This window comes from Belonocnema kinseyi, chromosome 1, assembly GCF_010883055.1.
Source record: "Belonocnema kinseyi isolate 2016_QV_RU_SX_M_011 chromosome 1, B_treatae_v1, whole genome shotgun sequence".
Lineage (NCBI taxonomy): Eukaryota > Metazoa > Arthropoda > Insecta > Hymenoptera > Cynipidae > Belonocnema > Belonocnema kinseyi.
The window spans coordinates 171,895,031-171,912,263 of NC_046657.1; the positions used below are offsets into that span (position 1 = coordinate 171,895,031).

At 35.2% G+C, this 17,233-nt stretch overlaps 1 protein-coding gene across 7 annotated transcripts in view; it reads left to right on the forward strand.

The window, feature by feature from the left end:
- Positions 1 to 17,233, forward strand: part of LOC117182804 — a 28,870-nt gene that overhangs the window by 490 nt on the left and 11,147 nt on the right. For 3 of the 7 annotated variants that reach the window (XR_004468338.1, XR_004468337.1, XM_033375922.1), the window contains exons 2-7: positions 431 to 712; positions 9,823 to 10,000; positions 10,123 to 10,328; positions 10,414 to 10,540; positions 10,629 to 11,137; positions 14,245 to 14,371. Coding sequence is in view for 4 of the 7 variants with exons in the window: in XM_033375922.1 (XP_033231813.1) it covers positions 670 to 712; positions 9,823 to 10,000; positions 10,123 to 10,328; positions 10,414 to 10,540; positions 10,629 to 11,137; positions 14,245 to 14,371 (1,190 nt within the window). In the remaining 3 variants the exon portion in view is untranslated. Of the gene's footprint in view, positions 1 to 430; positions 713 to 874; positions 1,227 to 1,301; positions 1,941 to 2,144; positions 2,350 to 2,730; positions 2,948 to 4,677; positions 4,709 to 9,822; positions 10,001 to 10,122; positions 10,329 to 10,413; positions 10,541 to 10,628; positions 11,138 to 11,224; positions 11,327 to 14,244; positions 14,372 to 17,233 lie in introns of those variants that run through there. The other 4 variants (XM_033375936.1, XR_004468339.1, XM_033375915.1 and 1 more) reach the window with 4 other exon arrangements.

The window sequence follows — 17,233 nt, forward strand, 5'->3', positions numbered from 1 at the left end:
AAAAAATAATTAATGAAACCCTTTAAATAGAAATGCAATGAAGTTAAAAAAGTATATTATTAGTTCTATCAGCAATACTATTTTAACTATTAATAAGTTTTGTGTTTATTTAGTGTTCTCTACCGAATGCAACACTGTGAACTGAAAATTTTCGAAAATTGCAATGATTTCACAAAGTTTACATTAAAAAAACAATACAACATACTAAGAAAACCAAGTGGATTTTATTCGAAACTTTTAAATACCAAATAAAAATGCTTTCAAAACTAAATAAAGACATTATTTGTTCAAAAATATTAATATTTATTATCTCTAAGTATATATATTTTTAAGTCTTTACTTTAAAAAATGCAGCATAAAAAAATTTCAAAAAGAGTACAATTTTTGTTTTGATTCAAAAATTTATTATAAAAATAAATATCTTTTTTAGCTGAAATGATCGGTCATTCACCTCAGATTTAATGAATCTCCTGTGTTTAATACAATGATTTGCATCGTAAAAGGTAAATTGCCCTCATTTGTCAATCAGTTACAACACACGAAACGGAACAGACCAGTTTATCGAGCACTGTTCAAGAGAAGAGTCCGCGATAGCCAAATATTAATTTCAAAAAAATCTTACTCTAAAAGGAAAGTTTCAGGCTATAAAGTGACTTAAAAGAGGGAGAAATGAGGACAGCACGGGAATTGATTGCATTTTTCTTTGCAATCTGTAAGTAATTTCCATGAGCGCAATTAGAAGAATCAAAAATTTTAGTCTTTTTCTTTGGAACAGTTTTTAAATGTTTTCTTCCAGTTGGGACGTGTTGTTAAACAGTTCCTTCGGGCCCAATTGACATAATAATATATAATAATCTTTAATGCATTTATTCAGCAATCTCGGAAAATACCGCAGACAAATAAATTATTTAAATTAATGACCCGGTTGGTGGATGTTCCAAGTTTAAGGTCGCAAATTTGTAGAAGGCGAAATAAAAATGTTTAGCCAAAACACATATTTACATCTATGAGCCAGCGTATAATCTTGAATGCTTAAATATACATTCCAAGTTTGAGCGCTTTCAACAATTTGTTATAATTATTGCGTTTAATGACAAAGAACTTATAAGCAAAGAACTTGTAAATTATTCTTAACCAATATTTGATTTTATAAATAATTGGTTTCAAAATAGCTGGGTTTATTGGCTGCTTCATCTACTCATTTATGTTTACTTTTTATTGAACAAGTGAGTTTTTCATCCTTCTATTTATAATATTTTTTTAATGATCTAATCTAATAAGACTTTAATTGTTAAACAAAGACAGATTCATTTATTCGCGACACGGGCGAAAAAGGGGAAAAAGAGAAATTATTTAAATTAAATGACTCGCTTAGTGGATGGTTGAAGTTCAAGATCGTAAATTAGCAAGAGTTCAATTTAAAATGTTTACTTCAACTACATAATATATTCACTTCGAAGCTCCTCCTCAGAAGTCATTCTCATTCTTAACCGGTTTTTGAATTTTTGGGAAGTATTCTGATTTAAATAAAAATAAAATATTCGATTGAAAAAGCAGACGTTTCAGATTTGAAAGTCAGTTAAAAGAGAGAGAATGTGGACTGCAAAGAAATTGATTGCACATGCATTTGCAATCTGTAAGTAACTACGGTGGTTATAATTTTTCGAGCTTACTGAATTTCGTTCCCTTTCATCAAGAAAGTGATTACTCCTTTTTAAAAAACTGAAGACATGTACTTACTATCACTTCAAGGCCTCTCAACATTAGGAAAATGTTGTGTCACAAAATAGACCTTGATTCTTTTATGAGTATATTTCAACAAGTAAATTTGAGGAAGTAAAATTAAACATATTGTACAATGTATAGGATAAGTTATGAGATAACATATGAATTACTCAAATGGACATAGGACCTAACACTTGGTCCCTTTTTTTGAAAAAGTAAGTAAAATATACTTTACAGAGGACTATATAAAATAGAGAGAGAGAGAGCTGAAAATGATCAAATCTGATTTAAAATAATGTACTAAATCATAAAAAGTGTATTGTAAATAAGTGCAAATTGATAAAAAGTGAATATGGGAAACCAGTTGCTAAACTAACTGTTGCTCTATTACTAAATTAATAGTAGCGCGGACATTGCAGAAATACCGTCGCGAAGGCTGTAACACAACTACTGGGATTCTTAGTATGAAGAAGAATTCCTGTCGTTCAAGCAGTGACCCAAATGTGTGTGAGTAGAATTTACCGTGTTTGTTCAGCCGTTAAAATAAGTTGCGATCTGTGGAGAATTCTTAATCATGTTTGTTAATGAATGCACAAACGGACAAGAAGAAAAATAGTAGCGCTAGTAAGTTATTATTTTTCTGTGCTCCCAATTTTGGAATATCATCGTATTGCGCATGCGTCGCGTAGACAGCTGGATTCTATACCGTCGACGCGCTTATTTAAAACGATTACATGTACAAGAAAATCAATGAAAAAATAATACTCGTAAATTTCTAAAAAGTAAATCTTTGTTTCAAAAATAGAATTATAAAGTGAAACGTGAAACCACGTAAAATTTAAACAATTATAAACAAAATCAATAATTTCAAATAAGTGCGTCAAAGGTAATCAATCTGATGATTAACGGAATGTATGCGCAATAAGAAAATATCCTAACATTGGGAGCACTGCCACTTTAACCTTTGCAACAATCAATATATATTTTAAATTCGTCTTATTGCAGTGTTTTCTACAGTCGCTGCTATCCCCACTTCTTTCAAAGAAATAATTCTTTGTGGATTTTTTAAAACACTTACAAGATATCGCTGATAGGCGAATGCTGCATGATGCAGATAATTAAAATAGCCATGGTGATGTGTACAGAGATGAAAGATACTTTAGAAAATCGGTTTGATGCTGTACAAGAGTGCTTACATTTAAAAGCTGTAATTTTAAATGAGGTAAATATAGTCAATTTTTGTTATAAAAAGATCAAGTTTTTTTCTCCTACTCTCCTTTGCACACTATTTCTATTTTTTAAGGCTGTCTTAAGGGTACCTTCCAGGGTCGGCGAAACAATTTCAGTTTGGGTGGGGAATTAATTGGATTGCCGTCCCCCTAAAATATTCTCAACAATTTGTTCAGTATAATATTTTGAAAAATCGTGTTGCAGATTCTGTGGAAGTTACAAGCAGTAACAGTAAATAAATACAATCATCGACAGGAATTAGTTATAAAGCAAATTTTTATTTATAGGAAAGTGCAAATACATTTTTTCGCTTGAGATTTTTTTTAATAAACCCGTCCAGTGTTTCCGAAATATACTTCGGAAAGTTGACTATAGCAAGAGCAAGAACAACTTCTTGCATGGGGAATTCCCCACCCGTCTGAGATTTAGGTGGGGACTACTCCAAACACCCAACATCGCTTCCGCCGGCCCTTACGCTTCATTCTCGGGGTCAAAAAATCGATTTTTTTTATCGTATTATTCGAGCCTATAAAACTTTTCAAGAATATTCCCTGAAAATTCCAAGCCGAAATTCAAAATACTCTTGGAGTTCTAGACGACGCACGGGTAGACGTGTCGTCAGACGCAGGCGAGAGCGGTAGCCACATGGGCTCGACGCACAGGTGCACGGCTTCCTTGTCGGCTATTCATAATAACCTTGCTGTAATTCGGTCTCCCTCGGCTTACTATGTGACTACGTGCTTGAAGTGTTAGAATGGATTTTGTATTGACCTAGCATAGCTGATTAGAGGTGAGTGGGTGTTATCCACGAAAAATTGCTTCACAAAACTTGAACGCATTTTTCTCAAAATAATGTCTTTACAATTAGCGGGCATTGTAACTCAAAAAATGTTCACCCGACCGGTCTGAAATTTTCATATGTTTTTCTATACACTAATAGCTATAACTTAGACTATTATTAACAAGATTAATTAAGATCTTCTTTAGTTTTCATCTTGATTTTTAATTGGAAAAAATTGAATTTTTGAAAAATAAAATCCATGGGTCCGACATTTTGTAAATTTTTGCCCGAAATAAGTGATAGTAGTCTATTTCCTAGCTAAAAGTGTACTCTTATAAATCACGTTTGATTTTTTTGTTTCAGACGTTCCAGTCACTTGCATTTATACCCGCCATTAAAAAGAGGACTTTTCATTGACCACAAGAAACAGCTATAAAATGTTGATAAAAAAATTATGTCAAAATGTTTTCTTGTTTTTTAAGTTTTAAATTACACGTATAAAAATATTCAAACCTATTAAGTCGATTTTTATTCATTTATAAGCCCATTAAAATCTAAAAAATTAGAAATCGAGAATAGGGGGGAAGGTATACACTTAATTCTTCTATATTTATCATTCTGCATACACCCTGTCCGTATCATTCAACGTTTACGCAAATGAACATTCCTCCTCTTACACTCTCCCTCTTCTCAACTTTTTCATGATAAAATTGGTAATGATATTAGTAAGTATAGTATTATAATAATTTTATAATTACAGTGAAACTCTTCAATAGCCTTCCCTTCTATAACACTGCCGAGAATTGACGCCGCGCCGCATGTAGGTGTAACAGGAGCTGCGCGGGATCTGCGGTTGTCACTCAGGCGAGCACTCAGCCGTGAACAAACAGAAGCGGAGCGGGCTATAATGAGTATGCTCTCACCCACCGCCAGCCCCAAAATCGGCGCTATAGAAGAGTTTCACTGTAATAGGTATCCCAATTTTATATATCTATGCAGGTTGCTACATCAGTTTTCAAAACGAGAAATATTTCAACGATTTAAAAACCCTGTTCTATCAGAATGCTGTTGTTGATTATTGGGTACACGCCTTACCCCTAAAGAATTCAAGTTAGTGCTAAATTAAAAAACCAACTCCTGTCAAAATTGAAAGAATGTAGTTAGTCCATAATACATTTTCATGTACTTTTCTCTTCCTTTAGTTAACTCTATGACACTTAGAACTAAATTGGAAATTTTCGATAATGGTACGAAGTCTATGAAAGTCCTCTGCACTTACTATTATAATTTTAATTTTGTGACTTGGTAATACTGATTGATATAGAAGTGAATAATCCTTCTAGTATTAATTATAATTACTTAGGTCCGATGTTGTCAATTTCGTATAAAATTTGTTGTATGCTAAGCTTTTATTGTCTTTCTTATTAGCTGACTTCTCCTTTTCTTCCTAGAAATGTGAAAAATGTAATAAATTGTCCTTGAAAGCTAAAAAAAGGGGCGTGGGAGCTTAATGGCCGTGCCACCGCCCCCTTTCATTCAGGCCCAAGCATGCTTATGACCGTCGCACGTGGTGGACCCTTAGGGTGGCTGCACCACGACGGGGAAAGGTTTTCATGTGCATTGGTATGCACCTGGGTATTGTTTTACGATCAGGTTAGTAGAAGCATGACGGCTAGATCACAGAAATTATGATTGTATGTTTTAATGTGGGCGGAGGGCCGTGAACTCCCCACAGGCACTCAAACTATAAAGCCTATTTTGTCAAACCCGTTATTATTCTTAAGGCAATACTCCGAATCCGACCACTTTCACCGAGTATTTTTAGATCTCGGTGGATTTCGTTGTTTCCAATGTTTTGGAAATATACCTCTCAGGTGCCAAGTGTACCAATCGCACAATAAATGGGGCTGCTCTTTCTTACAGGCAAAGTAATCCTCATTCACTTTACCATTAGGCCGTCTCCCTAGCAGGCCGCAAAAGGAGAATACGGCCAGGCTAGGTGGACGGAGCGATCCCTCTGAGGTCAGTAATTAGATGCACAGATTGGAAGCTTTGTCTCGGTGTGTAATTAAAGTATGTATGTGTATGTGTCTGTGTTCATTACTGTGCCAAACCAAATGCTAGTTCCCCGTGGAGGCCTCAGGTGCAAGGATATGCTGCCTTATTTTCGAGTCTTTTCGGAATCGACCAGGGACCTCCAAGGCTCGTCCCCTCGACATGGACCTTTACCTTGGTATGTAATCCGCCTCTTTTTATGAATCTACAGTTCAAGGTGGGTTCTGAACCATCAAAGCCCCCGTATTAGAGAAAAATATGAATATACATAGAAAAATTTCTACTTGTAACAGCTCAGGGATTGAACTTCAGCCCTCCTGCAAAAGAGACTGACGCGCTATCGTCTGAGCCACCGAGGCTCTTCAGAAGTGACGATTATTATGCGGCAAAAAATCCACTAAGATCTGAAATACTTAAAGCTACTGTAGTTAATAGTAATTGAATGTTGATGGTAGGCCGGGAAGAATGATAGTTTTTGGTTTGCGAATGAAGAACAAGGAAGTGTGCACAGGACGCGCGATTTATTTAAGAAGAAAGTTTTTCGTTTTTGTATGTTTACGTAAAGGCTCAGAAAACCGTCTCTACGGGCCCATATTAGGCATAATTCGCTTTGGCAAGTCTCTTATGAAATCTCTTGAAACTATCTTGGAGATATTCTAAAATGGTTGGTAAATTACATTCCTTATGCAGAAAGGCGTTTTTAGTGCACTTTGGTGTTTTTGTGATACGCCGAAGAAGCTTGTTCTAAACTATTTGGATTTGTTTATGTTAGAATCAAATGGTAAAATCCATACTTTTTATTTATGTGCAAGCATGAGTCTTAGAAACGTTTTGGAATCAGGATTCCGTAATCAGGTTTTATGCTGAAGTTTCAATTATTTATGATACGATGAAGATATGAGGTAACCCGCATGGCATGCGCCACTTTTCTGATGAAAAGAACCAGCTCTTAATGACCCGAGTGCTGCGTTAAATTATTTCATCATGCTTTTTTTTGCATATCTTTGATGCAGTTAATGAAACGAACTATGGCCATTATATTGCCATGTGGATACCTTCTTGAATATAAAACTCATCCGAGAGATATCTATTTACACAGAAAACTCTCAGGATGTCGTTTTCCCTTCGATTTTCGTTAATTTTTGTCAGCATAATTTTCTCGAATATCATATTCATTAATTTAGAAGACACATAGGTCCACATCTACTTACCTAGCTAGGAGCTTCTCCATTCTTCTAAAAGACGAGGTTATTAGCCGTTTTCCAGTTACTCGGTAATCGGATTTTAAACATGAAATCAATATGTTGGCGAGTATGACAAGACAGGCTTTCTGTAGCTTTTTGAGGATTACATTTGATACACAATATGGACCTCGTGTTTTATTGCCTTTCGTTGCCCCGATGCACTCGGATACTTCTCTGGGATTAGTTGTTTGGATTTTGTTCTTATTAGTAGCCACAAGGAACACCTTGACTTCTTTCTCGATTCTTAGAATGTAGGCTGGATCCATGCGAGATTTATTAAGTAAACAATTTGTTTTAAGTAGAAGCAAAAAATTTTGCTTTTCCACTTTCGTTAAGTGCAAATGTGAGATTCGGATTTTTCAGATAAGGGATGAATGTGTGGGATATATTGAGCACTTTGGTCATGCGAGAAACCGATTTATCTTTGATTTAAAATTTGGAAAAAGCTGTATTCCAGTTACTGAATATATGCTATATGGTTTCATCTGCTATGGGTCTACTGAAGTGATGAATTAATTTTTAAAGTAAGCAGCTTCTATTTTCACTCTTTTTGTTTCATCTGTGAGTTTAATTATAGCATCTTTCATTTAGTTCATGCTGTTTAGTGCGTTATTTGTAACTGTATTATTCTTTAGATAATTAAAATGTTTAGAATAATCGGCTATGCTGAAATTGTATCGCAACTCATTAGGTACTTTCTGGCATTCGTGGTCTATATTCAACAGAACTGGTCTCTGGTCTAAGTCTACTTTATATAGTGCCTCTTCGAGCCTACAATATCTAATCTTTTCGTTATAACAAGCTCAAATAATTCTTCACCTTTGTGATTAATGTATGTATTATGCCACGAGATATATTTTAACGTTGAGATCTCCAGTTACTATTATTATGGATGAAGTAATTCGAATACATTTTCTAGAGACTTCTTTCACCGATGGTTTGAAGAATGCTTAACATGCGGATAGTATGGCGGAAGGTTTTCTTTAAGTATCAATTTGAATTTTTAATGTTTTGAGTTCTCGGAAAGGATATTCGTTAGGTTGAATGTTGTTCTTAATGAGGTTTGCCGTTCCTATATTAGTATTATCACTACAGATATTATAACGCTGGAATTTCAGTGATTTTGTTTAAATGATTTCGTTAATAAGAAAAATTATAATATCGTTCTGTTAAAGAAAGCTTGTTAAATCATGTTTTTCAGCTTTTTTCTATAATCGCATGAAGGCGAAAATCAGACCCTTTTACTTTAGCTCTTACACATTTAACATGAACATTGCATTTTCCGGAGATGATTAGTTCCTGAATTGGTCACTTTTCATTGCAAGATTCTTTGTTTGTTTGATGATCTGAAAGGCGAGGGTTATAGCTTCCGGAAGTGTGAAAGCCACACATGATACTTGTGGTTGCCTGGTCCATAAGATTAGGTAATTTGAAGGCTGTGCTCCAGTATTTTTTGTTATTTTGACGGAAAGATGATCTTTGAGGTACATCTAGACTTATTTCGTGACCGTCTTTGTGAAGGAAGTTTTTTGTTGAGCTCTGGATCGTGGGATTTTAATTAGTAGGTGTTGATTATGAAACTACTTTCTATGTATTTTTATCATCATTATGGGCTTTCACTCAGCTTTTTAGAGAATTCCTGACAATAAATTTTTGTGCACAATCTACAATCTACACAATCTTTTGTGTGCTTCCACACTTTTAATACAACGTGTACTAAAATGACAGTTGTTCGAAACGTGTTCGAACCGTTGGCAGTTCAAGCACTCATGAGACTTCTCCGGGTTTTGGTAGGCCTCGATAGAAAGTGGGTTTTGTATAATGGAATTTCGCATGTTGCTACTAGCGTTGATTGTGAAACCTAGTTCTTTGAGTTTCGAGACGACTGTGTCTTCGGAAAAGGTAAAGGGGATGCTTCTGATCAACAGTTTGATTAGTGTAGATGAATCTGAACGCTTGTGTGAATAAAATTAAATGCCTTGATCACTTTGTCGGCAATGAAATTTATGAGAGGAATATTAGCTTTACCCTGGAAATTGGCAGAACTAGCAGGGACGGGGCATTGATTTGAGTATTACGCAATAGAGCAAACTTATTAGACACTGGTATACTTACAACAGACGGCGTCATGTCACACTGTTTCCACTGATGGACAAAGGATACGCTCCGTTTCAGGAGGTACGACTGAACTGCGCTCTGGTACTCATCTTGGAGAGCTTACATTTCTGATTTCTGGAGGTAACTGTGGAGAAGTTGCTATCGATGTCTTTTGCTTCCATTTTTTATGATGGGGCATAGGTGTCACAGATCACAGGTTTCTTGATTTCTCGATGGAGTATACTTTCATTTTCAAACTTCTGCGGTCAATGAATCAATCTTATTGAAAATTTCCCCATTAATCGAAATAGGATCTGCGCGGACGTCAGAGAACGACCAAGGCGGTTACCAGGTCACAGCAACTGGGATTACCAGCTTCATGGGAGTTTTCCGTCGTCCAAGCATCGTCTTACAGATAAATGAGTAGAATGTACCGACTTTTCTTAGACCCTAAAATAAACGCTCTGCCAAGTTATCCATCAAGGTTTAATGGGAATAAAGAAATGGAAAAATCATACAGACTTAAGCGTGACATGATACATTAATATATATCTTAGCCAAACGGCAAAGTCCTAATTCGTTAGTGCCATTTTAATAGTTATACTCTGGAAAATCAAGAAACAATTTGAAAGACGTAAGTTTTAACTTTCTTTTTGTGCATGTTGACATATTGTGTTCTTCTATTTACAGTTATCGGAGTAGTCGCTGCTGTACCTGTTCAATTTTCAAATGGTCCACTGGAACGTATAAATATTCCGCGAGAAAAATTAAATGAAATGTGTGACATACGTGGAGATACTCTGTATAAGAATATACTTAACTTTGACTCATCGCTAGGTGCACACCTGTCATTTTTCTTTGAAGCTAGGTGATTTAATTTTTACAAGGGAATTTGTTCAATTGACACTTAGAGTTTTGCCTCTTGCATACAAGTTAATAGACAATAATTTATGATCACATCTTTGATAAAGAGACTTAAACTCTTTTTAGACCAAATGGAAGTTTGCCCGACGAAATTAGATGGACTCAAGAACGTCAAAATGAGTGTGAAAAAGATTCTATCTCAACATTTAAGTTACAACGTCTAGTGAATACAGTTCAGCTTTGTATGAACGAAACCGATCGTGTAGAATATGATGAAGATCCAAAATTTATGACCAGACTACTGAAAGAACTTTGCAAACTCTATAGTCAAGGTACTCAAGATACTGAATTATAACATTCTATCTACACCAAATTTATTTCAAAGGGAGAGAATAAAAATAATAAATTTATTTTTAGGTGGACGTAAAATTCCTGATGTTCCTTGCATTAAAAGTACAAAGAAACAGCATCACGTCAGCAGAAGGACGTTTGTAGAAATTGATACTATTCTTCTTCCACTGATTTATAACACCGAAGAGTGCAGGTGTGATTTTTTACCATTTTCCGCATTTTTAAAACCTCAAAGACCTAAGTTCAGAATTATGATTGACTTTATATATTCTTTTGTCTAGTGAAGTGCGAAACTTCTTCAGCTGCCTGGAAGAAGGAGTGGAAAATAATGAAACTGACATAGTAAATGAAATAGAACTTGCACGAAATATATTATTTTATTCTCTATACGGCTGCAGCGACCCAAAGCCTTTTGTCGAAGCATTCAGCCTCAACAATGTTGTGACAAATACACAATTTCTCTCCAGAAGTAAAAGAACGGTGCAATTCTCTTCAAGTAAATCAGGTCTGAAAAAAATCTGTGAGAAGAAAGGAGCTTCTCTGTTGAAGAAATTTGATATTGCTGTGGAAGAATTCATAACAGTTTTTAAAAAGAAGCAACTTTTAATGTCTTTATCAGCAGATTTACAAAATGAAACTTGCTCTGATGATACAGAGATAAGACAGTCTTTCGATAAACTGTATGACGCTGTGAAGGATTGCCTAGTGGGGCAAGATCTCTTATATGGCGAAGAGGAACGAAAAAAGTTTGCTGAAAGCTTTAAAGTCATGTGTTATGTCGTGGATAGTAGTAAGTAGAGTCCATCTATCTGTTAATTCTTTAATATTTATTAGTCTCCCTGTTCAATTCTCTTTATCACTATTTTTTACCATTTAGGAAATTCGAAGAGTAGAAAGGCAAATAAAAGTAACTGACAAAATGGCAAATGTGCATAGAAGCAAAACGACAATGTGTAAAATAAAAATCACAATAATCGCAGTAAGAAATTCTGGTTCCTAGCTGATGTATTGTATAATCGATTTTGAGGTCAGAATTTCATGAATTCTGAAATGTGCATTAAAATTATTGTATCCCAGAAAATCTTTATTGTCAATAAAAATAAAAATATGGCTGTGAGTTGAGGATTTCACATGTACTAGCCTTGACATAGTAATGAGAACAATGTTATTAAAATGGATTAATATATTCAAAAATTGAAGCTAAGTGTATAATATGTAGTCAATAATGTATGAAAACAAGAATGTGAATAGGAAAAGGTCTCTTAAGTCGAGAAATGACCATAAAGCATTGTTCTCGTTCTAAAAAGTTCAAGTCTTTCATTATGAACGTAGAAGCTGTCTGAAGAAAATGATAATTTTCTTTAGTTTCTTTTTTAGGTATTTTCCTCCAGAATATCTTGTGATGCATTTTCGCGTGGCGAACTATACGAGGTTGTCCCAAAAGTATCCGACCTGCGTGCATAAGTCTGTGTTGGCATAATTCTTTGTCATCCGACTCGTGACATCCTTCGAAGTCATCCCCATTCGACTGAACAAATGCGGATGTTTCTTTCTCACTGCGTCACGAAATATTTTTAGAACTTCTTGATAATACTCTTTGTTTATCGTCTTACCTTTTAGAGCATATTCAGGCTTTAAAACAACTTGATGTCAAACAAAACAGTGGGCATTGTCTTGACTTGGCCTTTACGGGCCTACCAGTGTGCGTGTCGCTTTTCACTGAAGTATGATCACTTATAAATTGCCTAAACCTCTCTTTAGTTTGCACATATGTTATAAAATCATCACCATATACTTCACGAATCATAACGATGGGTTAAAAACATTGATATCGAAGCTTTTGTCAAAAATTTAATGCTCAATTTTGGATCGCTGCGTTCCGTCATCCTGTAATCTGACGCGCACGTGATTAGACGCTTACGCACCTGCGTATACAAGTCGACTAAAGATTCTCAGGTGCATGTCACTTACTATAAGGCCTCACGGAGGTGCCCCTCAGTGTTAAATACCTGTTTTTGACGATAACAGTACCAGCAACATAGCTAGAGCACAAGGTCGGATACTTTTGAGACAGACCTCATATTTAGCATCTTATCCCTGAGACTATCTGGACAAAATCTCTAAGAGTGTATAGCTTAGCTGTCCTTTAGCTATCCTTCTTCTTCTGAGAAGCTATCGTAAAAATGCGTCACTTTGCAGTAGATCCTTGTCCTTCGAATCTTCAGCCCTTAAGCCTGTAAATCAAAATATCCTTCAGACGAGAGCGCCATGGACGTCGCCAGAAAAACTGGTTTTTATTCTGTCCTTTACTCTTTTCACTTCATAGTATCAGCGTTCAAACGAATCCAGGTTCTACTTCCTGTTAGAAGAAATCGTACAAATTCATCACGTTTTCCTTGAATCCTCGTTCTCCAAAGTCTTCAGCCCATAGGCCCATACATCGAAATATCTTATAGGGATGAGCGCCATGTATGTCGCTAGGAAAAGTTGGGTTTTATGCTGTCCTCCGCACTTTTCACTCCATAATATCAGTGTTAAAACAAATCCGGGTCCTACTTCCTCTGAGAAGTAATCGTACAAATTGTAAACGTTTTCCGTAGATCCACTTCCTCCGAAGTCTTCAGTCCATAAGCATATGAATCGAAATATCCTTTAAATATAAGCGCTATGTACGTCGTTAGGATAAACTGGTTTCTTTGCTGTACTCTAGAGTTGTAACTTCATAAGATCAGCGTTCGAAAAATTCCGAGTCTTACTTCCTCCCCGAAGCATTCGTACAGATTCATCACGATTTCCGTGGATCCTCGTTCTTCGAAGTCTTTTTGTCCATAAAGACTCTTTTCCGTCATTCTTTTCCTCTTTGTTTACCAGCGCTAAACATTTTTCGACTCTTCTTAACTTTGGTGTGGTGATCCAGCAAAAACTGTGTGGTATCTGCTCTGTTTTGAGGATAAGTCGCATTAGTTTTACTCATTTTAAACTTATCACAGGTTACATAAGTGCTACTCCTTGGCCGCTTGATGGACAGTTGGAATTGTTTCCTTAAAACATTATGGTACCACCCACGAGTGACAGAAGAATTGTCTTCTGTTGCAGGAGAATGGTGAATACTTATAAAATGTGGAAACATCTTGGAAATGTTCAGATCTTCGAAGAGATATTTCAAATCTGCTATGTCATGTCGATTGTAGTACCCACTTTTTCCGGAAATTGAGAAATAAATTCAGTCATTTTAGAAGCTCATTCTCCCCTTCTTTCGATTTCTCTAGGACTACCACGATTTTCCGACGCCACAAAAATTTGATAAAAAAATGTTTTTTTTTGTATTATCAAAACATCTTGTCAACCCCTGTTCCGTATGTACCTTTCCTTAGAGATAAAGATCAGAATGTCATTTAACACATGTATATAAATAATTCTTAACTTAATAATAATTTATTCAATGAATGCATCTTTTTTATATTAAATAATATCGAATCGTGTGGTTGTGTGAAAGCTTTCAGACTTAACATTTGATTTAATTCCAAGTTGCGAGACTTTATTTTTAAAAAAATATGTATAGAGGCTTTCTAAATTCAATATTATCAAATACAAATATTGAAATTTGCAGCCTAATTTCATTTTCCAATCTTTTAAATGTAAACATTTAAATTGAAATTATAGATCATAATTGTTCATTCTAAATCTTTGAAACTTGGTTAACATCAGTCAAATAAGTTTAAATTTTCACGTGCGAAATTGCAGTGTTTACATTTTAAGTAATTAATTAATTAATTAAGTACTTATTTCAAATTATATTCTGTGCTCATTCTTCTGTGATGTTTTTTTTTCATGCCTCATTTTTGCCAAAAGAGTGGTTGACAATTAAATAAATTTAAATTTAAAATTTTCTTGCAGCTCTCTATATCAGCTCTCATGACAAAGAATGCTTCACTGACTATGGAAAAATGTTAAAAATGTCAATGTGTGAACAGAATTCGTCTAGTGTACCTTTGACGTCCGATGTTGTCCCTCAAGTATGCAAGTTAGTAAACAAAAATATGCAAATATGACAAGCTTTAATTCAAGTTAAAATATTCTAATATATGCGGGCGTTCTAATGAAAAGGGGCCTTATTGCCTAAAAGCAATCCGAAGTAGTTAAATTTTAAGTTTCAAGAAAAATATAAAATGTGCGCCGCTTCCTTTTTAAAAATCGACCCAGTAGCCGAATTCAAATTTGGCCTCAAATTCAATTTACAGGGCGTCATATTTCCGCTAGTCTAGGGGAAATAGTGGCAAGTTGAGAAGGACTTACAATTTTACGCAGGGTACATTCATATACACTATGGTTGTTCAAAGTTTGTGAGTAAATATAAATTCTTCATGTATTTTAGCCCGCCTAGTATAAGCTTAGCCTCAAAACATCTCTACAGAAGTTTTGTTTTTCCCTAGTGTAGGGGCAAAAGTTGGAAATCAAAAAGTAGCCTTAAGTTTTATGCAGATTACATTTACTTAATACATCTAGGATTCCGTGTGTATAAATATAAACTGCGTAATCACGACTTGACATTTCTCCTAATTTTTCTCTATTTCCCGTAGGCCAGGGAAAAAGTTTGGCATTACATAGTGAATATATATCAGTCAAATTTGAATTCAGCTACTCAATAAACATAAGGTTTCGTATCACATTGCCATTGTACAAATATTACATAAGAAGGTCCCCGAATAGTCTTGCTTTTAAGTTTTTCTCATAGGTGAGTAAAAAAATCTGACGCCTAGGGAAATTACTGAGGTCAGATTTGGTTTCGGCGGCTCAAAATACATAAAAGTGCATTTATTAGCTGCAAAGTGAATACATTCTGCTTTTACAATTATCACCTTTGCAGATTTCATAATTCCCTAGACTTTTTACTTTTTCCCTAGGACAGGGGAAAATGTTACAGTTAAATCTTAATTCTGAGGTTAGATTCGGATTTAGCAGCTCAAAATACATAAGGACACACTTGTCTCGTGAACACTTTAGACAACTTTTTTTGTGGACCTGTGTAATGAGTAGAAGTTAAATATGGCAATTTAATTTTTATTATATACACTAAGTCGAGGTCAAAATTCAATTCCAAAAAGTATTTAATTGTAACGATGAAAACAAACATTTCTTTTTTACATAAAGCCGTTAAAAGATATTTTTATTGCGAATAAAAATATAATATTTTTATGATTCATTACACAGGCACACAAAAAAAGTCAAAGTCCACGGAGGCGACCTTTGGGGTTCTATGTTTTTTGGGTCGCTGATTTTGAAACTTTTGTCTGTTTTTTCAGATCAGATCGCTTTCAAGGTCATTTGAAGGTCAAATGAAGAAAATATTGCTGAAAAAATCTGAGAAAATTCAGACATAGGTTTTTTAGCACGCTGAATTCAAATTTGGTGTCGTTTGACCTTTAGTAGTTCAAGATAAAGGTGATTTGAAGGTCAAACCAATAAAAGAACCTCAAAAAATTTTGTAAAAATTTATATATAGGTGTTGAGGTTCGCTCAATACAAATCCAAGGTTGATTTGGTCATATCTGGTTATCTGAAGGTTATCTGAGGTCATTTGAAGGTCGAATGCGGAAAAAGGCTTAAAAAATCTGAAAAAATCAAATGTAGGCTTTTGAGCATGCTGAATCCGAATCCGGTGTTGGTTGACCTTCATTAGTTCAAGGTCAAGGTCATTTGAAGGTAAAATCAATGAGGCACTTTTGAAAAAATGTTGAAACTGGAAATATTCATTTATCTTTCTCAACATTAGCTGCTGTGAATTTCTTGAAAGTAAGGCAGTGTACTTTCTTATCAATATTAGCTGCTGTAGATTTCTTGAAAGAGAAAGCTTTGTACCCATAAGAATGGTATATCTTTAAAAAAGAAGTGGGTTCTTTTTGACTTAGTATGGTAAAAAATACATTTTTTATAAATGTCCACATGTATTTGCGGTTATGAATGAATGTTTGCGTGTGTGCATGTTTGGATCTGCGGATGCATCGATATGTGGATGTACGGATGTCTATATGTTTTGATGTATGTAATCGATTCTTTTTCACCACTTGCCTCGACTAGTCGTGTGTCGATGACAACTGCCCCATAAGGGCATGTGTAGAATGATTCGCTCATACGCTAGTCGGGGTACCGATGCCAGTGAAAGTGCACTGCCTTACAGGGGGTCGACAGGGTGTGAGGATGATGCCGTAGTGTGTTCGTCGACGAGTTGACATTGTCCTCGTCAAAGACGAAAAGCCCTTTTACTTAGCCCTGGAGAGGTAAAAGGTTTACCACCTCCAGGACGGCGGACTCACCTGCAATCGGACCAGAATCCCTGTCGAGTAAATCGACGATCGTTCAACGAAAATTTTCGGAATATACACAAAGAATGCTTTAATTCAGATATAGTTTCGGGAGATTGAGCTTCTGATAGTATTTGCAATAACTTCCGCAAAATGCTTTCTATTTGGAAAAAAAACTAAAGACGATTCTAAATTGATCTTCATTAAACCCACAGAATGGAATGAGCCATCCAAAGAAGATGATTGTTATTTCTGTAAAACCAATATCCGTGGGTATAATAAAAATATTTACATAATCTTAAATACGCCCAGGTAGGATCAGTAAAAAAAGCCGTTGAGAGAACTCAAACGATTGATGAGGTTGATGTTGATAGTATAGAAATTTATCAATTGAATATAAAGATGATGATGATGATGATGATGATGGATGATGGATGATGGATGATGAATGATGGATGATGGATGATGGATGATGGATGATGGATGATGGATGATGGATGATGGCTGATGGATGATGGATGATGGATGATGGATGATGGATGATGGATGATGGATGATGGATGATGGATGATGGATGATGGATG